This window comes from Ischnura elegans, chromosome 9 (genome assembly GCF_921293095.1).
Source record: "Ischnura elegans chromosome 9, ioIscEleg1.1, whole genome shotgun sequence".
In the NCBI taxonomy this organism is placed as follows: domain Eukaryota; kingdom Metazoa; phylum Arthropoda; class Insecta; order Odonata; family Coenagrionidae; genus Ischnura; species Ischnura elegans.
In genome coordinates this window covers 38,501,372-38,522,122 of record NC_060254.1, presented here as the reverse complement: position 1 = coordinate 38,522,122, position 20,751 = coordinate 38,501,372, and the positions used below count along the sequence as shown (strand labels likewise).

Here is a 20,751-nt window from a genome sequence, read left to right as displayed (position 1 = left end):
ATGGCATGGTCGCTTGGCGCCTTTCATGAAGAGCAGGCTAATGCAGACGTCGGGTTTCATGGGTATTGAGTATGTACATGAAATCAAAGTGCCCCTCACTTAGAGTAATTTCTCAATGAATATTAACACTTTTGTCAAAAACATAGCAGAATAATTAATGTTCCTCCATTGAATATGACAAAAAAGCAATTGGGAAAATTACACAGGGGGTAGGACTATTGATTACTAAACGGAGATCTCATTTAGAACCCCGTGGGGTCCGGACCCCCCCCCCCCCCTCCCACCCGAAATATAAAAACATAATTATTTTCTTCCGTAAAAGAAAACATTATTGAAAAATCATGAATTTACTAAACATTTCTTCAACAAATGAAGTTTTTTCGATTATGAAAAGTGTTAAAATTAGTTTAAAACCCTCTACTTAGTACCCTGTTTTTCAAAAATTTTCCGCCCTAGTTTTTGAACCCCCCTTACCCCCGAACGAAATCCATGCATCCACGCCACTGGGCGCAGCTCTTCATTCCTTTCTCCTATCCCTCTAGGCTTTCATTGCGACGCATTTCTTATCTTTTACATCATATATAACCTGTCCTATGTGATTCATTACGGAACACACACATTCATTAGTTCAGGGGCGCAGCGAGGAGTTAAAGCTGGGGTGGGGGGGAGGTTTAGGTGCAACTAGTACCGGGGTGTGTGGAGGTATGGAATAACCACCAGGATAAGCGGTAGTTGCGAGATTAATAAATGGCGGAATTTTAAGATAATTGGTTAAAAATTGTGAGTTTTACGGCTTTCTGAGGGATATTTTATTTATCCTTACACTATTCTACTAGTAATATCAGTCCAATTAAGTAAAATGGATTTAACTTCAAAATTTCTCTGAGTTCTGGTGGGTTTATCCCCCAACCATGGAATTCGCCATGGATTTCGTTCGGGGGTAAGGGGGGTTCAAAAACAAGGGCGGAAAATTTTTGAAAAACAGGGTACTAAGTAGAGGGTTTTAAACTAATTTTAACACTTTTCATAATCGAAAAAACTTCATTTGTTGAAGAAATGTTTAGTAAATTCATGATTTTTCAATATTTTGTTTTCTTTTACGGAAGAAAATAATTATGTTTTTATATTTGGGGGGGACCGTACTCCACGGGGTTCTAAATGAGACCTAGTTGCGCCACTGCATTAGTTTACTGTACACCCTTGTCTCACTCCTTTTCCTCTTCTTGCTTCTTCGCAGCTGCGTCCAGATTTTATCACATCTACTTTGTTTTTATATGAACTCTGCACAATTCTACGATAATTTGAAAGCAATTATATTTCTATCAGAATAGGGTGGTTTCCTGTTATTTTTTTTTATTGCCTTAATCGAAAGATTATTACTCCTGGAGTACGTATTTCACGCTTTTAGATTTTTAAATGACAATATCTATTTTTCGCGATTAAATGAAAAGTGAAAATTTTCAAGCGCGCGAAAACGCGACGCTCAAGTGTGAATGCCGGGAAATATCTCCGTACGTCGTATTTCTGGTTCCCCCTCCCGCCCGGTGAGGTGACCTTGAGGCGAGGCTTAGCGCTGATACGTCGCAGGCTGCCAGCGGGTAGCTGAGTACCTTGCTGAATGGTAGCGCTTGGCTTAAAAAAGGTTTATTAATACCTTATCAAACGAAGAAACCTTTCCGACCTTAGCCAGTTTTAGTAGGTGATTAATAAGACATGTTTCCCTGAGCTCTGTGCCTCATGCATACATTGGTAACCTCAGATGATGTATAACTCCTATCCTCTCGTGTAGAAACTAGGTCCCTGTGACGTCACGTGGAGTGGAATCGCATGAGCGCCTATCTGGCCTTTTTCAAATGAGGATAAAATTTGACCCTTGCCATTCGTCTAAACCGGTATTTCAAAAACCAAATAATTTGTGTATTATGAATACACTAATGGTGGGTAACGAATCGCAATCAATGCCTTTCGTTTTCTTTGAATAAGGAAACTACCCTATTCTAAGCTGTAAATTTTATTCCTTATTGCCAAATATTTTCTCCAATTCGACAAATGCAATGAAAGTGGGGTTGTTCTTCTCTATTCTCTTATCTATGAATATCATCTCTTTTATCAAAAACGTTCCAGGATAATTAATGTTCAATTGAATAGTGAAGACGAAAAGAATACTTCAAATATATATTTTGTTATCATTTATCCAACGGCTTCATAACTCACTTCGATAAGTATTTAAATTCAGTTTATAATATTTTTGTAGCCTTCCCAGTTTAAAAAAATATTTTTCATAGTTATTTATAAATGGGGAATAAATTTAAAAAACCAAGGATTACAATACATAATATAGAATGAATATAAATGATAACGAGTTCTCCAGTATAGATACCATCCAGGAAAGATTCCCGTAAATTATTCCAACCGAATCTCTGTTTTCGATCGTCATTTTTCTCTTTATCGCACCTTCGCGGCCGGGCTGCGATTCGCGATTGACGCGCGTGGCGAGGAACATAGCGTCTGGCCACGAGGTGCTTCAGGTGAGCGAGAGAGACCGGGGCATCCCCCGTCCTGCGGTGCCGAGATATCCGGGTCACCAGCCGCTCAAGGCCACAAACCATTCGGGCAAGATCTGAGGTTTCGGAGTTGTCCCGACCCCGCGAAGAGGCGAGTCTAGTGCCGACTTTCTCCGAGGCGGGAGCTCCAATGCTCCATTGTGTGACCCAATCAGTTGGATCGCTTCTTCGCTCTGGCAGTGTTGACTGAAATTTCGGCGCTGCCTCTATCTCATCCGGGCAGCAAGGTTATCGCCCCGGAATAGATAAACAAACAACGGAAGCTACAGAAGCATGTGAAAGGTATGTAGTAAGCCCACGAGGCATTAGACTTAATATTTTAGGCTGTACTTGTAAAATGTGAATGTGTTCTGATTGGAGGCTATAATAAGTCGCGAAAAGAAGCATGTTGAAAGGCATTAAGTTCGCCCACAAAGCTATAGAATTAAGATTTTAGGTTGTATTTGTAAAAGGCGAAAGTGATTTGATGGGAGGCTATAAGAAATCGTGAAGAGAAGCATGCGGAAGGTATACAGCAGGGGCGCAGCTAGGAATTAAGGCTGGGGGGGGTTTAGGTGTAACTGATACCGGAATGTGTGGGGTACGGTATACCCATCAGGATAAGCGGTAGGTGCGAGATTAATAAATTGCGGAATTTTAAGATAAATGGTTGAAAATGGAGAGTTTTACGGCTCTCTGAGGGATATTTTATTAATCCTTACGCTATTCTATTAGTAATATCAATCAAATTAAGTAAAATGGATTAAACTTAAAAATTTCTCTAAGCGCTGGGGGGGGTTCATCCCACAAAACCCCCCCCCTCGCTGAGCCACTGGTATACAGTACACCCAGTAAGCATTATACTTACCATTTAAGGCGTATTTGTAAAATGCGAATGTGATTTGATGTAGATGTTAAGAAGAAGAGTCAACGCGACCTCCAGAACCGGTCGCATGCAGTTTTCTTCCGAGGCGAACTACTCACTTATAACTTCCGTTATCAACTTGAAACTTTCAAGGTGAACATGGTAGAACTTTGCCAACATTTTCTTGTGCCTCAAATACCTTTGAGAAAATAGTAAAGAAAAAATTTCAAATTTTAGATACAGCCAAATGTTGATAAAGATCTTCTCCTTATGCCCTGCTAACCTCTAGATAATAGATAAAGTTTTAAACTAGTAGTCAGTTTCTAAAGAAAGGAAGTTCCAGCAACCGTTTTGCGTTCTCTCAACGCGAGCAAAATCTTAGGGAAACAGCGGCAGAAAATGGCAAATTGTGATAACCATGATATCTTATCTCGGGCAGCAATAGCTATATGGCTGCCAAGGCCGTAGCTAGCGATAGTGGTCTGGTAGTACAATCGCTTCCGCGAAATATTGGGATGTACGGTCGTAGGTGCAACTCATCGATATTAAAAACTTGCCGTGTTACAGCGTTATTTATTTCCACATACCCCGAAAACAGTTCGCATTTGCCTTTGAAAATTGAGAATCCCAAAATAAATTAACTAATGCCCAGGTACGAACCCGTGCTCTGGATAGAGGTAACTTATCCATGCAGGACTTGAACTCGTGATCTTCGGATTAGCAGGCTAGGACTTTACACCGCCGCCACCGGCATTATCATTGAAAAAAACTGGATACATTTGCGCGGTAAGCTCGGTGTCACCGATCTAGGTTTCAGCAAAAAATTTCCATGTTTGCAGTTACCTCGATAATGGCAATGCAATGTTTTTCTGGCCGCTTGTCCGTTCCAATGAACTTGGTGTGAAGATTTACAAACAGTGGCGTAGCCAGGATTTTCATTCGGGGGTGGGGGTCCAAAACCAGGGGAGAAAATTTTTGAAAAACAGGGTACTAAGTAATAGGTTTTAAACTAATTTTAACACTTTTCATAATCGAAAAAACTTAATTTGTTAAATAAATATTTTGTAAATTCAAGATTTTTTTAATAATTTGTTTTTTTTTAATGAAGGAAAATAATTGCGTTTTTATATTTCGGGGGGGGGGGGGGGTCCGGACCCCCCTGGCTACGCCACTGTTTACCAAGTCTGTCGCATAATAGTCTGCTAAATCTTTCAAATGCCTCGGATGAGATATATGGAATAGGTGATTGGAATTATATAGGTGCTAAAAGACTAGCTGATAAGAGATTTGAGATGAGAGCTACGCAAACCAAAGTCGGATATATAACCCTTGATGATGACATCTTTACACAAATTATCTCATGGAAACCGTGCGATAGCAGTAATATACCGATCTCTTGGTAGGATTCATTGAATGCATTCAATGGTTTCCGGCTCAAATTTGTGGAAGTTGAAGTTCTCAAATGACAAAACGACTTCGTTTTCTATCGCGGATTTATTTTCTTGGTACGAAATATTTCAACCTCAAGAGGTCAAAGTACTTGAAAATGACCTCTTGAGGTTGAAATATTTCGTACCAAGAAAATAAATTCGTGGAAGAAAACGAAGTCGTTTTGTCGTTTGTAGATTCATTGGACTTTAATCGTATTTTCTCGTTCAATTTCTTACTTGGATAAAGAGAGGAATACATTTATACATTATTATGTAGGTGCGCCGGTACTGATAGATAGTGAACTGTTAGCGGTCGAAACATTCGACGTTTATTATCTAGACCACGCCCACCATATCCATCATTTACCAAGTGCCGCGAAAGCCAGCCCAGATAAAGAAAAGCCTGTGCCAAATTTGGTTAGAAGAATTATATCGTCTTTCCGGGTGCCAACATGTTATACCTGATAATGCTAACTTTGGACATTATCCAACCAGCTATCTTTTGGATATTTTTGTATCAATAATTTTGATATTTCACTTTAAATTGAAAATTTAGAATTCCACTTTTAAATAAAGGTAAGAATATATTTCACCCTTGATGTGCGAACACGAATAAAAAAGAGTGAAATTATACCTTTAATTCAAATCGCCAATAATAATTTATCGTGTGTTATTCAATTACACGAATGCCTTTTCCTCACGGAAGCTTATCTCGCATGATGAATTTGTCATTGTATTAATCGGCATGATATAAGAAACAAGTCCGTCGTTTTTCGCCTGGCAGCGACACTGTTGATAAGGGCTGGCTGCACTTTGAAGAAGAGTCTAATTATTCATTCTTCCTGCATTTTAATGACTATTGTATTTAAAAATGGCAAATTTGAAGGTACTGATAGCGATGGACTACGTATAACTTTACCGGACAATATGGACACAATTTCTATTTGTGAAAAACAAAGAAGCTCTTTGTTTTAAAGCTACGAAGAAACTAAAACAACAATATAATGCAATGATACAGAACATCAACATAGTGAACAAGAAGCTAGTAACATAGCAACCGGAGATGTGTGGAGGGATTATAAAAACCAACGATAACTACCATTGTAGTAGCTGTCTCCATTTAATTCATTCATAAACAGGACACGTTTTGCTCTCACGGCCAGCAGAAACAAACTTGACCCTGAGATCTTCAATGGCAGGGACAAGGAAAGGGAAAAGAATGCTGGGTGATGGAGTGAATGGTGAAATGATTGAATAATTGGATTAAAGTATGACCTCGGCGTATTGTGGAGGCGGAACGCGTTAACCAATCGGAACGACGATACAGCATTCTTAAGGACTTCACGTTCCGGAACCTCAAAATTCTCTTAAGATATTTTATCGTACACCAGATGTAAAAATTGCCAGCGTTGATTAGTGTCATGGAGTGTAGGTCTTTAAGATTTAAATGCAAAATAGTTGGGCCAAAGTTTTGGTATATTTTTATACCTACTTCAGGACTTTTTTGCTATGAATATGAATTTTTTATTGATTGCAACACTGAAAAAAGTCCTGGAGAAGATATAAAAAATACCGAAACGTTGGGCAAAAAATATTGCGTTTAATTCTTAAAGACCTACACTCCTGAGTTATAATCAATTAAAAAATCATATTCATTGTAAAAATCCCTGAAGAAGTTATAAAAATATATCGGAATGCTGGCAAAAATATTTTGCATTTGATTTTTATAGACCTACACTAAATGACCATAATCAAAGTTAAAAATTGATGTGAAGAAAAAGAAAAAAAACTCGCTTACAACACTTCTCATTACTTAACATATACAAGAAAAAATAATAGAAGTTATACATTTTGGAGGTATTTTATGGTGTACTTAGTAATATTCCAGATGTAAAAGCCGGTTTATTGAATTAAAATAGCAATGAATTAAACCGTACGGTGCTGTTACAGTGAGATTCCAGCTTCAATTTCGTAGTTCGTAGAAAAAATTACCGCGGAGCTTGTTATCGCAAAAATTTTCGTGGGGTTCGGTCGATTTTGAATTAACCGGAGAATAAGATTTGATGCTTCCCCGGCCAATACTGTCAGTGAAGGCTTTTTGGGTGCTCCACAGGGTTATCTCCTCCATTGGCTGCCGACGTTTCGGGATACAAGTCGTACTTCATTCTCAGGGCTGAATGGAGCCCTGCCCTCATTCAGCCCTTAGGATGGAGTACGACTCGTACCCTGAAACGTCGGCAGACATGGATAAGATTACCCGGTGGAGCACCCGAGAAGGCTTCAGTACCGGAGAATTAGCGTGAACTTTAGAACGCGAAATGCCGTTGTAATTTTTTTATGCGCTTCACTTCCGTGTTTTGTTCATTCTCGCCGCGAATCGTGGAGTAAGACTAATCGGAATGAAAGATAACGTGGATATAATAGGGAAGTAAAAAATAGACTCGAGAAATGACCAGTAACGGATAAAGAAAAAATACAAGGGGGGCGAAAAAGATATTTTGAGCTGCCCATACATTTATCGTCATGAAAAATAACCAAGTTACATGAAAAATTTAAGAAAGTTTTAGTTAAACTAATTATACGCATGTAAAAGACAATGCTATCTCATGATATAAAAATGTTACAATTGTGGTTCTGCAATTTTCGGCAATGCGGGTGGCCCCGCAAAGGGGGGGGGGGGCTCCCCTTGAGCCCCCCATATGTGTCCGCCACTGGAAACTACGTAAACTGCGGCTAAGAAACTGTTCAATTTAATTTCAGTACCTTTTGTGCGTATTTTGATGTTATATTTCTGCATGAGAATAATATCACATGACATCCAGTCCGCACCAATTTTTTAAAAATGCACCCGAGGTATTTTCTTTAGCGCCCGTATTTTATAGCTCAAAGCTGTAAATAAAAATTTTTCGCTTATCCTAATTTATATTTATTGCTAATTTTTAATTGAATCAAGGATTTCAATTTTGAGGGATTTTCGGGATAACCCGCGTAAAGTTTTTTCTCCTATGCCGGAGACTTCATCAAGGTTAATGACCTAATGTATACGTAGAGGTCTCCGGCATTGGAGAGGAAACGTTGGCCATATTGTTTTGGCGCGGTCTTGGCGCAGTCTTGGCGCGGGTTACCCCAAAAGGCCATTAATATTGGCAGCCTTACCGCTATCATCTTGGAATTTTCGAGCAAATAGAAAACGCCTGGTGATTCCGATATTTAACAGCATCTTAAGAGCATGCATTTTTCGTCCTCCACCAGTCATATTTTGCATTTTCCCAGTGACGTATTACTAGGTTAGATAAATAGATGAAAATTTTTTAATCCACAAAATTTTTAATTGGTAGGCCGCCGGTTTCAAAACTTATGATGTGACTCAACCCTAAAGTGGATTGCAAATACACTCACTTAAGACTCCAAGCTAGTACCTACGAAACTCTAAAGTAATGCGTGTAGGAGATCTTAACTTTATCTTTCTTAACTGATAAATGTACGACCTCTCAATTCTATCGCTGGTTACTAAAATTTCGAAATTACCAATATTTTGCAAATGGAGATTATGAATGATATCGTACACCTTAATCAAAAATGGTGTCAAGGGTTTTTGGTGGGAGGTATACATAATGATAACCAGCGATTATAATTTCGTGGTATGAGTTATAACTCAGCCATTTTCAGAGGCAAAGTCTAATGGAGGAGAATGTCACCATCAGAAAATAAATTTTCCTCTTTTGAAAAATAATTATTTTCCTTTAATAGCCGTCTTCTGTTTTTGCTTGTACTTAATGAGTTCACCTGATGATGCAATAACTTGACGGTAATGGTTTTACGCTCAATATGATAGATCCTATTGAAGAAAAAAATTATAATTGATATTTTTTATGCAAACCTATAACATACAGAACATAAATATGAATGCATAAAATATGTCACTTACGACGTCATAATAGCTTAATATCAACAAAATAACAGGAGAAATCAGAAAATACCCGACAATTCCAATGATTTATCAGCGTGGTTTCTTGAGGTAATTGCTTGGTATCGTCGGAGCTCTACTTCCAAATTCAGCCGATATTTAGCGTCTCAACTCAATTGGCTGTATTCTCAAATTGCTGAGTGATATATGGCATGATGGCATGTTGCTTTGCTTTATATCAACCTGAAGTATCATGTTCCTCAAGCTCATACCGTAAGGCTGGAGTGGTTTGCCTTTTTCGGTCCTACTGGCTGCGTATAGAAATTCGCTGCGTACCCCCGGTTTCGGCTTCGCCGTCTAATTTTGTGGGTGTTCGAACAATTTTTATTCGAGTAACGGCTCCGCCGGTCAGGTGGGAGAGAAAGGGACCCTCGGCTGCATCACGGCCGGTGCCATATCTTTATCCCAGTATCTCGTGGTACCAGCGATATTTTATGTAACTTTGGTGAGGGATACAAATATCTGTTGATTAACAAATACAATTGTAATCTCTCATTATTTTAAAATAATTGGCTGATAATACTTATAGTGTATACACACAATTGTGCTGTGAAATAGGTGATGAGATGATAAATGAGCGGTTGTAACCATGATCGTAATCAAAGATAAAAGATATGGGCACTTAATATTATCGCAGGAATAGAAGAAATAAAAACTTGGCTACTTTCACATGGTAATTTATCGTGGCCAACCATGGTTACCGACCTGTACACAAGTCGTTAATGTGGTAACAAGTCGGTACATGGTTACATGTACCGTTATGGACCGACGAGTACAATAAATTAACATGCGGAAATAGCCAAGTTTTCATTTCTTCTATTCCTACGATAAAGGATTTCAACAAAGTTACGCACGCTACTATTAATTAACTTAATATTATTATTAAAAAGGATTCAAGAATATAATTTCCATTTGTTTCCTGCGTGCGGATAGGACGTGGACATTAAAAAGTTATAAACCCTCTCAAGGCCTAACTCATTTTCAACATAAGAAGGAGACCAAACTATTGAGCGATATTCAATAATTGGTCTGACTAGGGCGACCTTTGGTAAGGGATAAAAATATCTGTAGAGTTACAACTACTCTTTCAATCTTTCACTATTCTAAAAAAAATAGTTGATAATTCATGAGAAATATTATAAAAATCTCTACAATTGCCACCTCTAAACCTTGAAGGCAGAGGCGCAGCTAGGAATTAAGGCTATGGGGGGTTTCAGGCGCAACTAATTCTGTGGTGCTTAGGGTATTGCATACCTGCCAGGGTTATTGGGAGGTGCGGAGACTTTCCGCCGGCAAAAATTAAAATAAATTGTTCAAAATTGTGATTTTTACGGCCTTCTGAGGGATATTTTATTAATCCTCACACTATTCTACAAGAAATATTAATCCAATTAAGTAAAATAGATTTAACTTAAAAATTTCTGTGAGCTCTGGGGGGGGGGGGGTTTATCCCCCAAAACCCCCCCACGCTGCGCCACTGTTTGAAGGAGCATTTTTATTTTATCGCGAAATATCGATGCGAAATCCTTAAGATATCCGCTGAAGTTACAAGGTTCACCTTTTCGTTTCCATGGGAATACTCACCTCCAGTGGCCGCGCTAAAATGACGTATACACAGCGGCGTGCCGGTACTCTTCGGCTAGCGGTCACGTGACAATTTCCTGTTTTCTCAGGCCGCTCACGACTTCGCCACTGTTGTTCGCCGCGGGAGGACGTGAATATGTGGCCAGTTCCTTCAACCGAGGTAAGGCGAAGAAATTCACGTTTTTCTCTCAGGAAACCTTTTCGATACCTCCACTGCATAAACGCTCAACAATCGCGCACCGAATCTAATCCGCTCACTACAAGGGCTATCTAGATGAGCGGATTTGATTCGGTGGGCGATTGTTGAGTGTTTATGCAGTGGAGGTATCGTTTTCAAAGTGAAGTCGAAAAAATTACGCTATAATCATCATTTGTTAAAAAGTACTGAGATTGCTTTGATCCAGCTCTCCAACTAATTCCCCTATGTCAAAATATTTTTTAAACCTTGCCATTTATTTTCCTTCATGCTTGATCCATCCGTTGTCTTCCGTTTTTTTTTGTTCTTTCCATCCTCTTGTCTTGCGACAGTTGTCTTCATAAGGCCGTCAAGCGCCACGATAGTCCTTATCAAGTTTTTCCGCCTGCTATTTAACTTCTTATTAGGATCCTCTTGTCTTCTGCACAGGATTTACTAATTGATCGCTCGCTAGATCCACTTGATTTTCATCATTCCTCTTCTGTGTAACGCCACATTTCCAATGCCTCCACCCTTAGTAAGACAAGGGAAGACCAGCGCATTATTTTACCGAGGAATCGCAGATATTTTTCATGTATTTTTGTATCATCATTATGGAATTCACTACAGCATAATTGCCTAGTGTTACACTACTCTATTAAGTGAATTGGTCGGATATCCAGTGGGAGACTACGCGTGTGATACATCGGTCAGAATATTACTGTTTTTTTATTTCGTGTTCACAAGAGATGGTACTCGTCTCAAAGGACACATTTTCGGTCGATCTGTCGGCTCTTTAAAAACACTAGCGGGAGAACACTAGCGCGTTTCCGACGTGAGTCACGTAACCTTGAATGAACCCCAGCCGCTTCCGAGTATCACTATCGGAGGTCTTTGAGTTGCCAAACATTCGCTGCCGCATTCTAGAAAGCCAGTGGCGTAGCGTGGGGGGTACGGGGGGTTCGAACCCCCCCGAAATATAAAATCACACTTTATTTGCATCACTAAAGAAAACCAAATATTGAAAATTCATGATTTTACAAAAGATTTCTTTGAAAAGTGAAGTTTATTTTTATCATGAAAAGTGTTAAAATTAGTTTAAAACCAATTTAAGTATACCGGGACTACCCACGGTGATAACTTTTACGGGAGTCACGCGCAATGCACAAATTGTGCGAAAAACAATTGTGCATTGCGGTATGGGCGTACCCAGAATCAAAACTAGGGGGGGGGGGGGGCAAAACAAGCCGTGGTCATTCAAGTTGTAAATTTTTTGCACAGAAAAGGTTTATGAAACCAAAATTTTATGGAAATTATGAAAGCAATTTATTAGTTTTTATAATTATTTGCTCGAAAAAATAATGATTTTTAATTTAATGTCTTACACTAATGTCATTTTTCTTCAAAAGTAAAATTTGGTCATAACTTTTGTTTTGAACTGAATTTATTTTTGACTATAGGGAGGGGGGCAGTTGCCCCCACCCTGCCCCTCGCTGGTTACGCCCATGCATTGCGGGTGACTCCCGTAAAGCAATCACCGCGGCTAGTCCCGGCATACTTAAATTCATCTCGAGCGAACAAATCTTTGTGTTCCAAGTTCGGGCTTTGCTCTTCGGCTGTGGCGCCGTGCGCACGATTTGGTTTGCTAGTCGCATAATATGCTCAGCAGTCCATCCCACCTTGTCCGGTTTAATCCAAATATTTCCACAGGGGAGAATGATGCCACGGTAGCTTAACTGGCTAAAGCACTCGACCGGAAATCGAGCGATCCGGACTCGAATCCCGCAATCGAGGTGAATGATTTTTTCTTGGTGGATTTTTCGCATAGTTTTAGACCCTCTACCTAGTACCCAGTTTTTCAAAAATGTCCCCCCTTGTTTTGGAAACCCACCCCCCCCCCGAAAAAAATTCCTGACTACGCCACTGTGTAAAGCCCCAGAAATACTTTTTGCCAGGTGATCCAGATATATTGAGAGAGCCGAAATATTATGGTAGAAACGATCACAAGGATAAGTGCATTTATATAGACTGCAGAACTGATACATTTAATATTTTTTTCCGCGTACAATGAAGGAACATAACGCCTGCGATAGCTTTGCTCTACAATGGCACCTACCCCCCCATGCGCTTAAAATATAGACAAAATTTTTAATACGGTTATCATTACGTTCGTTTTTTTGTGCATTACGGAGCTCCAATCATTTAATTTCATATTAAAAACTTTCATATTAAAATAAAGATGATGTTTCGTGCATTAAATGCTGCATCTTGCTTTTAATCTCAAGTATGAGAAGATAGTTTGCCTCTCAGACCCTTGTTCCCCCCCCCCCCCCCCAGGAAAAATCTAGATCCGCCCTTGTCTGCATGTATAATTAATAACCTATTTTATTGACATGTACAAACTATCCGTATGAAATTTTGGCATTTTATAACTCATGCAAGAATCACTAGCTGCGCCTACTTTTTGTTTTATACTGCTAACTAATAATCTTATTGGTACCGTAAAACGGCCTGACTTTACCCCAAGCGGCCTGACTTTTCCCCACCCTGTCAACAATGTTTCATTTCATAGAAATGGATACTATGTTGTCGATTGGGAGGGGTTTTTTATTTTTCTTGGATTCTTTGGCAACACTGCAAGACATTAAAATGTTTTTCCAGTAGTCTTGCATGTTCTAGTGAAGGGTGCTGTTGATTTTGTGAGGAGGGTTTTTTTGTGGTACTAAAGTTTATATGTAAAAAGTTGCTGATTGTCGGCCTCCTAGACGCTTCCAGAAGTTGAGTTATGTATTTTTTTACTCAAAATTTGCCATAGATCAGCTGCATAAATCATATTTTTGTTCACATCAATCAGGAAGAATTATATTAGCAAGTTTCTGGGACAACGTACCTTTTCAGAGAAATCCGGAATGACTTCACCCCAGACATATTCTTCGGGAAAAGTCACATAGCTTCTCATTTCATGGGAATGTTCAATGTTTTATCGTAAAATTACTGTTGAATTTGAGTTTTCTGTTTTCCTTTCCCCTGCCATGTCCTTACACTTTATTTTCGTTCATTTTTGGGGTAGGTTGTAAAATGCGCTCTAAATATAAAAGAAAGCCAGGAGCCTAGTCTTAAAGTTGATACTTTCTAACATATAAACTCTTTAAATACTCATATGATATTTCATTTCTCCAAAAATCTTTTCTTGTGTGTGTTACAATAGGAATAAAATGTTGGGGAAAAGTCACCCGATTCCCGCCTGACTTTGCTCCAATGATATTGAAAAACAAAAAAAAATATTTTGAATACTTTACTGGTCTAAAAATGTGATTTTCAGAAACTGTAAAATATCAACAATCTAACCTGAAAGAAATAAAAATTAAAAAAAAATTTTCAAGCAATTTAAACAAAAAATAAAGTGAGGAGTCAAAATATTTGGGGCAAAGTCAGGCCGTTTTACGGTATCCTCTATATCATTTCTACTGTATAGATACCTTTTTCTCAACTTATACGCAACCAAACTCTACAAATGAGGTACCAAAATGCACAGAATTTATCGGAGAACATGCGACGCCATATCTTACTTCCTAAATATTGCTATTGTTTCCTAAAATTTGTTTAAAAAAAAAAGTAATCGATAAAAAAATAATCGATTCCGGCAAGATTGTCCTCATCCCAAGAATACAGTTAACGCCGTAGGATCCCACCATGCCTTTTAATTTGACTCGCAGACAATTTCCCATTAAGGTTTCCTATGCGATGACTATTAATAAGCCTCAGGGTCAGATTTGGCAAAGAGCCGGCTTATTCCTGCCTGACCCTGTATTCTCTCATGGCCAACTTTATGTAGCATTCTCTAGGGTAAGATCTTTTCAAAATATTTTTGTAAATATTAAGGAAAACGCTAAACAAGTATTAACAGAGGATAGTATAATTACTTCCAATGTTGTGTTTAAAGAGGTCCTCTGGCCTCAATTTGTACATGAACATTCCAATTAAATTTGTACATTAGACCCTGCCTTTTTTTCTACATTTTAAAATTAGAAACGCGCCTATCCCTCTGTGGACCTGCATTGAAAAGAGCGGGGGAAGCCCGCTGGGAGCGGGCGCATCACGCTCGTGGTAGCATATTCGTGTTATTAGCACTCTCCTAGTTTCTGCTTTGACCGTATGTCTTTTTTCTGTGTTTTCGGCCTGTGTCCTGCAAGCGAGCGCGTTTCTGATTAAGGCTAGGATGAGTGCTGCGTGCGTGATGTGGAATCACCCCGTGCCGTACACCCTTGTGGTGGCTTGCACGGTAAATCGTATCTGTGGATAAAAAACTTTCATGTTGATAATTTTAGACATACCACTGAACTTTGTGAGAAAAAATTAAGTTGAAGGGAATTTATCATGGCTATAGCTTCAAATCTTTGACATTATCGCGGTTGCCGGGTAACCTCAGAACGGTAAAAGACAATGTCAAGTTCACCGCGAAGCAAAAAATTGTATTATGTTTGGAATTTTTGTTACATAGTTAATACGTTGCTTCAAATGCTGGACATCGCTATATGTAATTTTCTCCATCACAATTGCCAATATGGTATAATCTTTGGTTTTATTGATGCCTTTATTTGGGATCCATTAAGACCGAGGCCGGGAAAAAAATCATGGTAGGGGATTAATTAGCAGGGGATAATTCTGGCGGAAAGGTGCGCTAATGACCGTAATTTTCTGATTTAGTACCTTTTTCAACATTAGCCTGTATGTCATCAGAAAAAAATATCGAAGTAACATTTTTCAGATACAATCAACTGCGTATATTTTTCAGGATTTATTTCCCAGGACTCACTTCATGCATTCCCATTCCCACGCTGAATTTAGTAGTCCCATTTAAAAGTTTCGCAGCTTGTGGATATCTTCACCGGCTGTTTACAAACCATAGCCTCGCCCTCGGCATTTAAGAAGACAGTTAAAAATATATATTCAAACTTGTAACCATGCCTACTGATGCATAAATAATATTGACCTTGGGCCTGATTGTAGACTGATTTGATGCATCTAATCTCCATCTCATTGTGTAGTATCGCATTCTTATGCATAATATTAATATTGTGAATGTGTCAAATGTGCATTAATTTTCATATATATAACAGTCTCTATTTTCTTACTTTAAATTAAGTGAACATATTTTTTAAATTATATATAAATATCTTTAACTTATTTCCATCTGTAAGTTACAACTTCAATGTAAAGCGTTTATCCCTTTGTTATCATTGTATAAATATAATCTGGAAATTTGAAGATGATAGCGTTAATTTCATGGGATTACTATGTCACCGATAAAGACCGGTTGGGCGGGAGTTGTGGGTGCAGTAAACACGGATAACATTGGCCCATTTTTTAAAACTTTATTTTAACTTCCCTCTTCGGCTGTAACTTTCAATGGCTTTTGTCGCTAATAACTACTATTAGACAGCTTTATGTTTTGTTTACTAGATTTTCGCAGCGATTAGATGCAGTACCTTAAATCATTTCTGGGTACAATGCTGCGTGAAATGACCTATGATTGCTCAAGGTTTCTTTCCTCTAGCTAGGAACGCATTCCTAATTACTCCTGCATTCCTAATAATGTTTTCTTTTGTTTAAAATTTTTGATGACTGTTTTACGTAAATAATTGGTAGCTCGTGTACCTACATCACTTGATTTCAGCTTAACTACCATATGAGGCGGCGTCCATTAATTTATTGAAGTGATTTTGGCCTTTTTTGGACCCTACCTAACCCCTCAGTGAGATATCTTGATATTGGCTTGACGACATCCCTCTATTCTCGCGTGGTATTGTTCAAAATGCGTATTTTAAGTGTAAATACGTTAATCAATGGCTGTGATGATAATTGCGTTGGATTTATAAAAAACAATCTGTTAAGCAATTTTTATTTAAGATAACGTTTTACCCATTTCAATACAGTTTTCTCGCAATTTTACTCAGTTTCTTGCGGGAAACAAATCACGTGATACTTTCCAGGATCTCCTCTCTCCCCCACGTGAAATTAGGTGAGAATCGGCGTGACCCTCTTTCTCCCTAAATAAACCCCTAACCCCTGAAAATCCTGTAAATCATTCGTTCGTATCTCAAATTCAATAATGTTGCCTCAATATTTTATCATATGGATACACCCGTAAGTGGTCCATCCTCCTCAAACCCTGGACTTATCTATATTTCTGGTTGATTAGAATTTAGCAAACAGCATTAGCGATTTCTGTGAATCATGCTTCTGTATGATGCTGTCATCTGTCAGGATGCACTGAACTAGTTGCACTAACGATATTATGCTTAGCCAAGCGGTGAAAAAAATTCAAACATCGATTTGTTGTACATAATACACCAGGGCCGAGAAGATAAAATTGTGAAACTACAGTCTCATATTTATTCATTTCCTTGTGCTATTGACCTTTTTTCAATAGTCAATCTTTGTTTTTACTTTATACGTCAACAACTCTCTCTTATCCTCCTTTTAGTGAACTATTCAACAGAAAACGGATGTAGTGATGGCTCACAACGGGAAGAAAGATAGACTTAACCTCGTGGAACTTCAACCCCTGAATAAAGATGGAAAAGCTGAGAAAACCAAAAAAGATTCGCCCAAAACCATCACCGTCGTCCCGAAGGGAGCAAAGATGTTCAAAGCGAGGGCTCATGACGCCGACAAGAAAGAGAAGAAAGCTTCCAGGTAAGTGCTCCCCAAATAGGGTAGTTTCCTTCATCAAAGAAAATGTAAGGCATTGATTGCGATTCGCTACCCACCATTAGTTTATTCATAATATACTAATTATTTGGTTTTAGAAATACCGGTTTAGACGAATAGCAATGGTCAATTTTATCCTCATTTGAAAAAGGCCTGATTGGCGCCCATGCGATTCCACTCCACGTGACATCACAGGGACCTAGTTTCTACACGAGTAGATAGGAGTTTTACATCTTCTGAGATTACCTATGCATGCATGAGGCACAGAGCTCAGGGAAACATGTCTTAATAATCACTTATTAAAAATGGCAAAGGTCGGAAAGTTTTCTTCGTTTCATAAGGTATTAATAATCCTTATTCAAGCCAAGTGCTACCTGCTAGCAGGGTACTCAGCTACCTGCTAGCATCCTGCGTCGTGTCAGCGCTCAAAGCCTCGCCTCAAGGTCAGCTCACTTGCGGAAGCGGTAATCAGAACGACGTCACACGGGGTTTTCCCAGCATTCATACTTAGCCGTCGCGTTTTCGCGCGCTTGAAAATTTTCACTTTTCATTTGATCGCGAAAAATAGATGTCGTCATTTAAAAATCTAAAATCGTGAAATACGTACTCCAGGAGTAATAATCTTTCGATTTAGGCAATAAAAAAATAATAGGAAACCACCCTATTGGCGGACCTCTGCTCGCTCCCATAGCGACGCCGACTCACTTTTCACGTAATTGAAGAGTTTTATAATTCCCGAAGCACGCATTTCAATAAATTCTTCTCGGGTTTCCAACCGGGTTAGGATATGCATGTTGTACGCCGAAATTTCGTTGGGAAACTTTCCCGACATATTCTGGAGTGATCGAAACGTCGGCCTAAAAAATGCAGAGCCTATCCCGGTTCGAAACGCGAGAAGAATTCAAATCATTTACCGGAAAAAAACTCTTCATCTGAAACACAGCTGCGCTTCCGGGTTGTCATCCGCGTCGATTCATCTTCAGATCATAGTTAAGTAGTGGTCGGAAGTAGGTTTTATAGTAGGTATAATGATGAAAAAATTCCTTATGTATGAGTGGGTGATTGATTGGGTGGGTGGAGTGATTTCTTTTTCTGTACAGATTGTAACACCTAATTTTGAGTGGTTTGTTTTGGTTGTTGGTGTGACGAAATAAAAGCAATAATAAGCAGCAGAGGTGGAGTGAGGTAATTGTTGGGATTGTTGACGGCGCAAGAGGAAGTAAAGAGGGGAGTCGGATTGTGATAGTTATGGCGGACGGGTGTTCCCTTGCTCCCGAGTATGTATTATTTAAAGTGAAATAAAATGTTTGAAAGTAACGTGAAAGTGAAGTGAAATTAATTGAAACGTTACATTTTGGCGCCGCAACGTGTAGGGCACGACTTCTCGAAAGGATCGAGACCACGGAACGCCTTGAAGAACGAGTCGCGTCGTAGAGAGCGGGAATTCAAGATGGCGGGAGTGAAAAAATTTTACGAACTGAAAAAGGCGGATTTACAAAGTTTGTTGAGGGATCGGGGATCAACGACCCAAGGGGCGAAATTTGAGCTGCAGGAGCGTTTAAAGCCACTTTTAATAAAAGAAGGGGTAGATATAGAGACACATGAGTTTGAAATGGAGACGCAGGACCAAGGATACAGTGACCTACGGGTGCTACTAAGACAGATGCTAGAAGAACAGAAGAGTCGAAATAGAAAATGGGAAGAAGAACGGGAGAGTCGAGATAAAAAATGGAAAGCAGAACGGGAGAGGCGAGATAGTAAACAAGAAGAAAGAGACAAAAAGTTGGAGGAGACAATGAAAAGCATCAACGAAGGGCTAGCGGCGTTTCGGCGAGAATGTGAGGGGAGAAAGGAAAAACAAGCGGAGGAAGTGCCCGGGAAGATGGCGGACGAGATAGGACAAGAATCCACCTCAAAGGTAGCTGGGCTAGATGAGGAAGCAGTCCAACGCATCGTGCGTGAGAAAGACGCGAGACCCGGCGTCACAATGACATCCGCGGTACAGTTGAAGGTACCGACGTTCGATGGGAGGCATACATCGGGACCCCGTGAGGAGAGTGCGTGGAGGACGTCGGGAGGCGCGTTCCAGCACAACCAGCAGCACGGATGGGACTCGAGGAAGTCGCAGCAGCAGGAGTGGCAGGCGTCGAGCCAGCAGAGAGAGGGACGACGAGACAATGACTTTCTCGGCGATGGATACTTTCACCGGCCGGGCGAGAGATCAGCTGATCAGCGGCCTGCACTAAACAATGTAGCGGAGGCGCGCCAACCGGAGCGACAGCACCTTGTCAATTCCATGATGGCGGAAAGAAGCAGTCACATAACCGAGCTTGGATCGGCGGGAGAAGGTGACTCTGAGAGGATCGCGAGAATATTTAGGATACGTGAAGGTAACGTAAGAAGGGACGAAGGTCGGGTGAAGAGAAGAAGGAGGAAGGAGAAAAGGAGGAGAGTAAAATTTAAAATGGGGCAATTAGATAGGTGGCGAGAGTGGTTACACCCTGGAGAGACGGTGGAAGGGTGATGTGACAGGAGAAAAGTGAGGGTAAATACATGTGTAATAATTTGATATGGGTGATTGCAGGAGTGTTTGTTGATTGTTTATTAAGTGCATGGTTGGTATTTATATGCTTGGAATGAATGATGACAGTGATGAATGAATGAGTAAAGTGAACGGAGAAGGGGAGTGATAAGTAAGAGAAGTGTGACAGATGGAATAATGAAATGCCGGTGTGTGAAGTGGAGTGAACTGTGTTTGTGTGATGGAAAAGGGGAAGTTCAAAACTGAAGGCGTTGGGGCCGCGCCTGTAACCCATAATACTTTGTTTTTGAAGGCTTTGAAAAAGAAAATTGCATGTCATTCCATTTTCTTTTCCAATGGGGCAAATGTAACACCTAATTTTGAGTGGTTTGTTTTGGTTGTTGGTGTGACGAAATAAAAGCAATAATAAGCAGCAGAGGTGGAGTGAGGTAATTGTTGGGATTGTTGACGGCGCAAGAGGAAGTAAAGAGGGGAGTCGGATTGTGATAGTTATGGCGGACGGGTGTTCCCTTGCTCCCGAGTATGTATTATTTAAAGTGAAATAAAATGTTTGAAAGTAACGTGAAAGTGAAGTGAAATTAATTGAAACGTTACAAAATTTATGTGCAGAAATTACGTAAAGAAAACAAATGAGTTGAATTAGATATTTAGTAGTGCATTTAATTTTCTTATCGATGTCAGCACAAGCAGAGACACACTCGTATCCTTTGGAACCAAGTTTTTGTGTATTTATTCTAGTGATTAAATTTACCAAACTCTGTTGATATAATATAAATATAATATGACACAAATAAAATATATTATATAAATCACGCATGTAATATAATTCACATTCACTTATGTCGCCTTAGGCAAATATTCTAACATAAGTATATGTAGAAGGTAAAACAAAGAGACAGGAACACATACGCATAAAGATGACCCTTCGGTA

The 20,751-nt window shown here is 39.4% G+C and overlaps 1 protein-coding gene across 2 annotated transcripts in view; it reads left to right on the top strand.

The window, feature by feature from the left end:
• Nucleotides 1–2,487: 2,487 nt before the first annotated feature.
• Nucleotides 2,488–20,751, top strand: part of LOC124165614 (transient receptor potential channel pyrexia-like) — a 33,163-nt gene continuing 14,899 nt past the window's right edge. The window contains exons 1-2 of one of the 2 annotated variants that reach the window (XM_046543078.1): nt 2,488–2,846; nt 17,052–17,263. In XM_046543078.1, the coding sequence (XP_046399034.1) occupies nt 17,082–17,263 (182 nt within the window). In that variant the 5' untranslated portion in view covers nt 2,488–2,846; nt 17,052–17,081. Of the gene's footprint in view, nt 2,847–10,406; nt 10,550–17,051; nt 17,264–20,751 lie in introns of those variants that run through there. The other variant, XM_046543079.1, reaches the window with a different exon arrangement.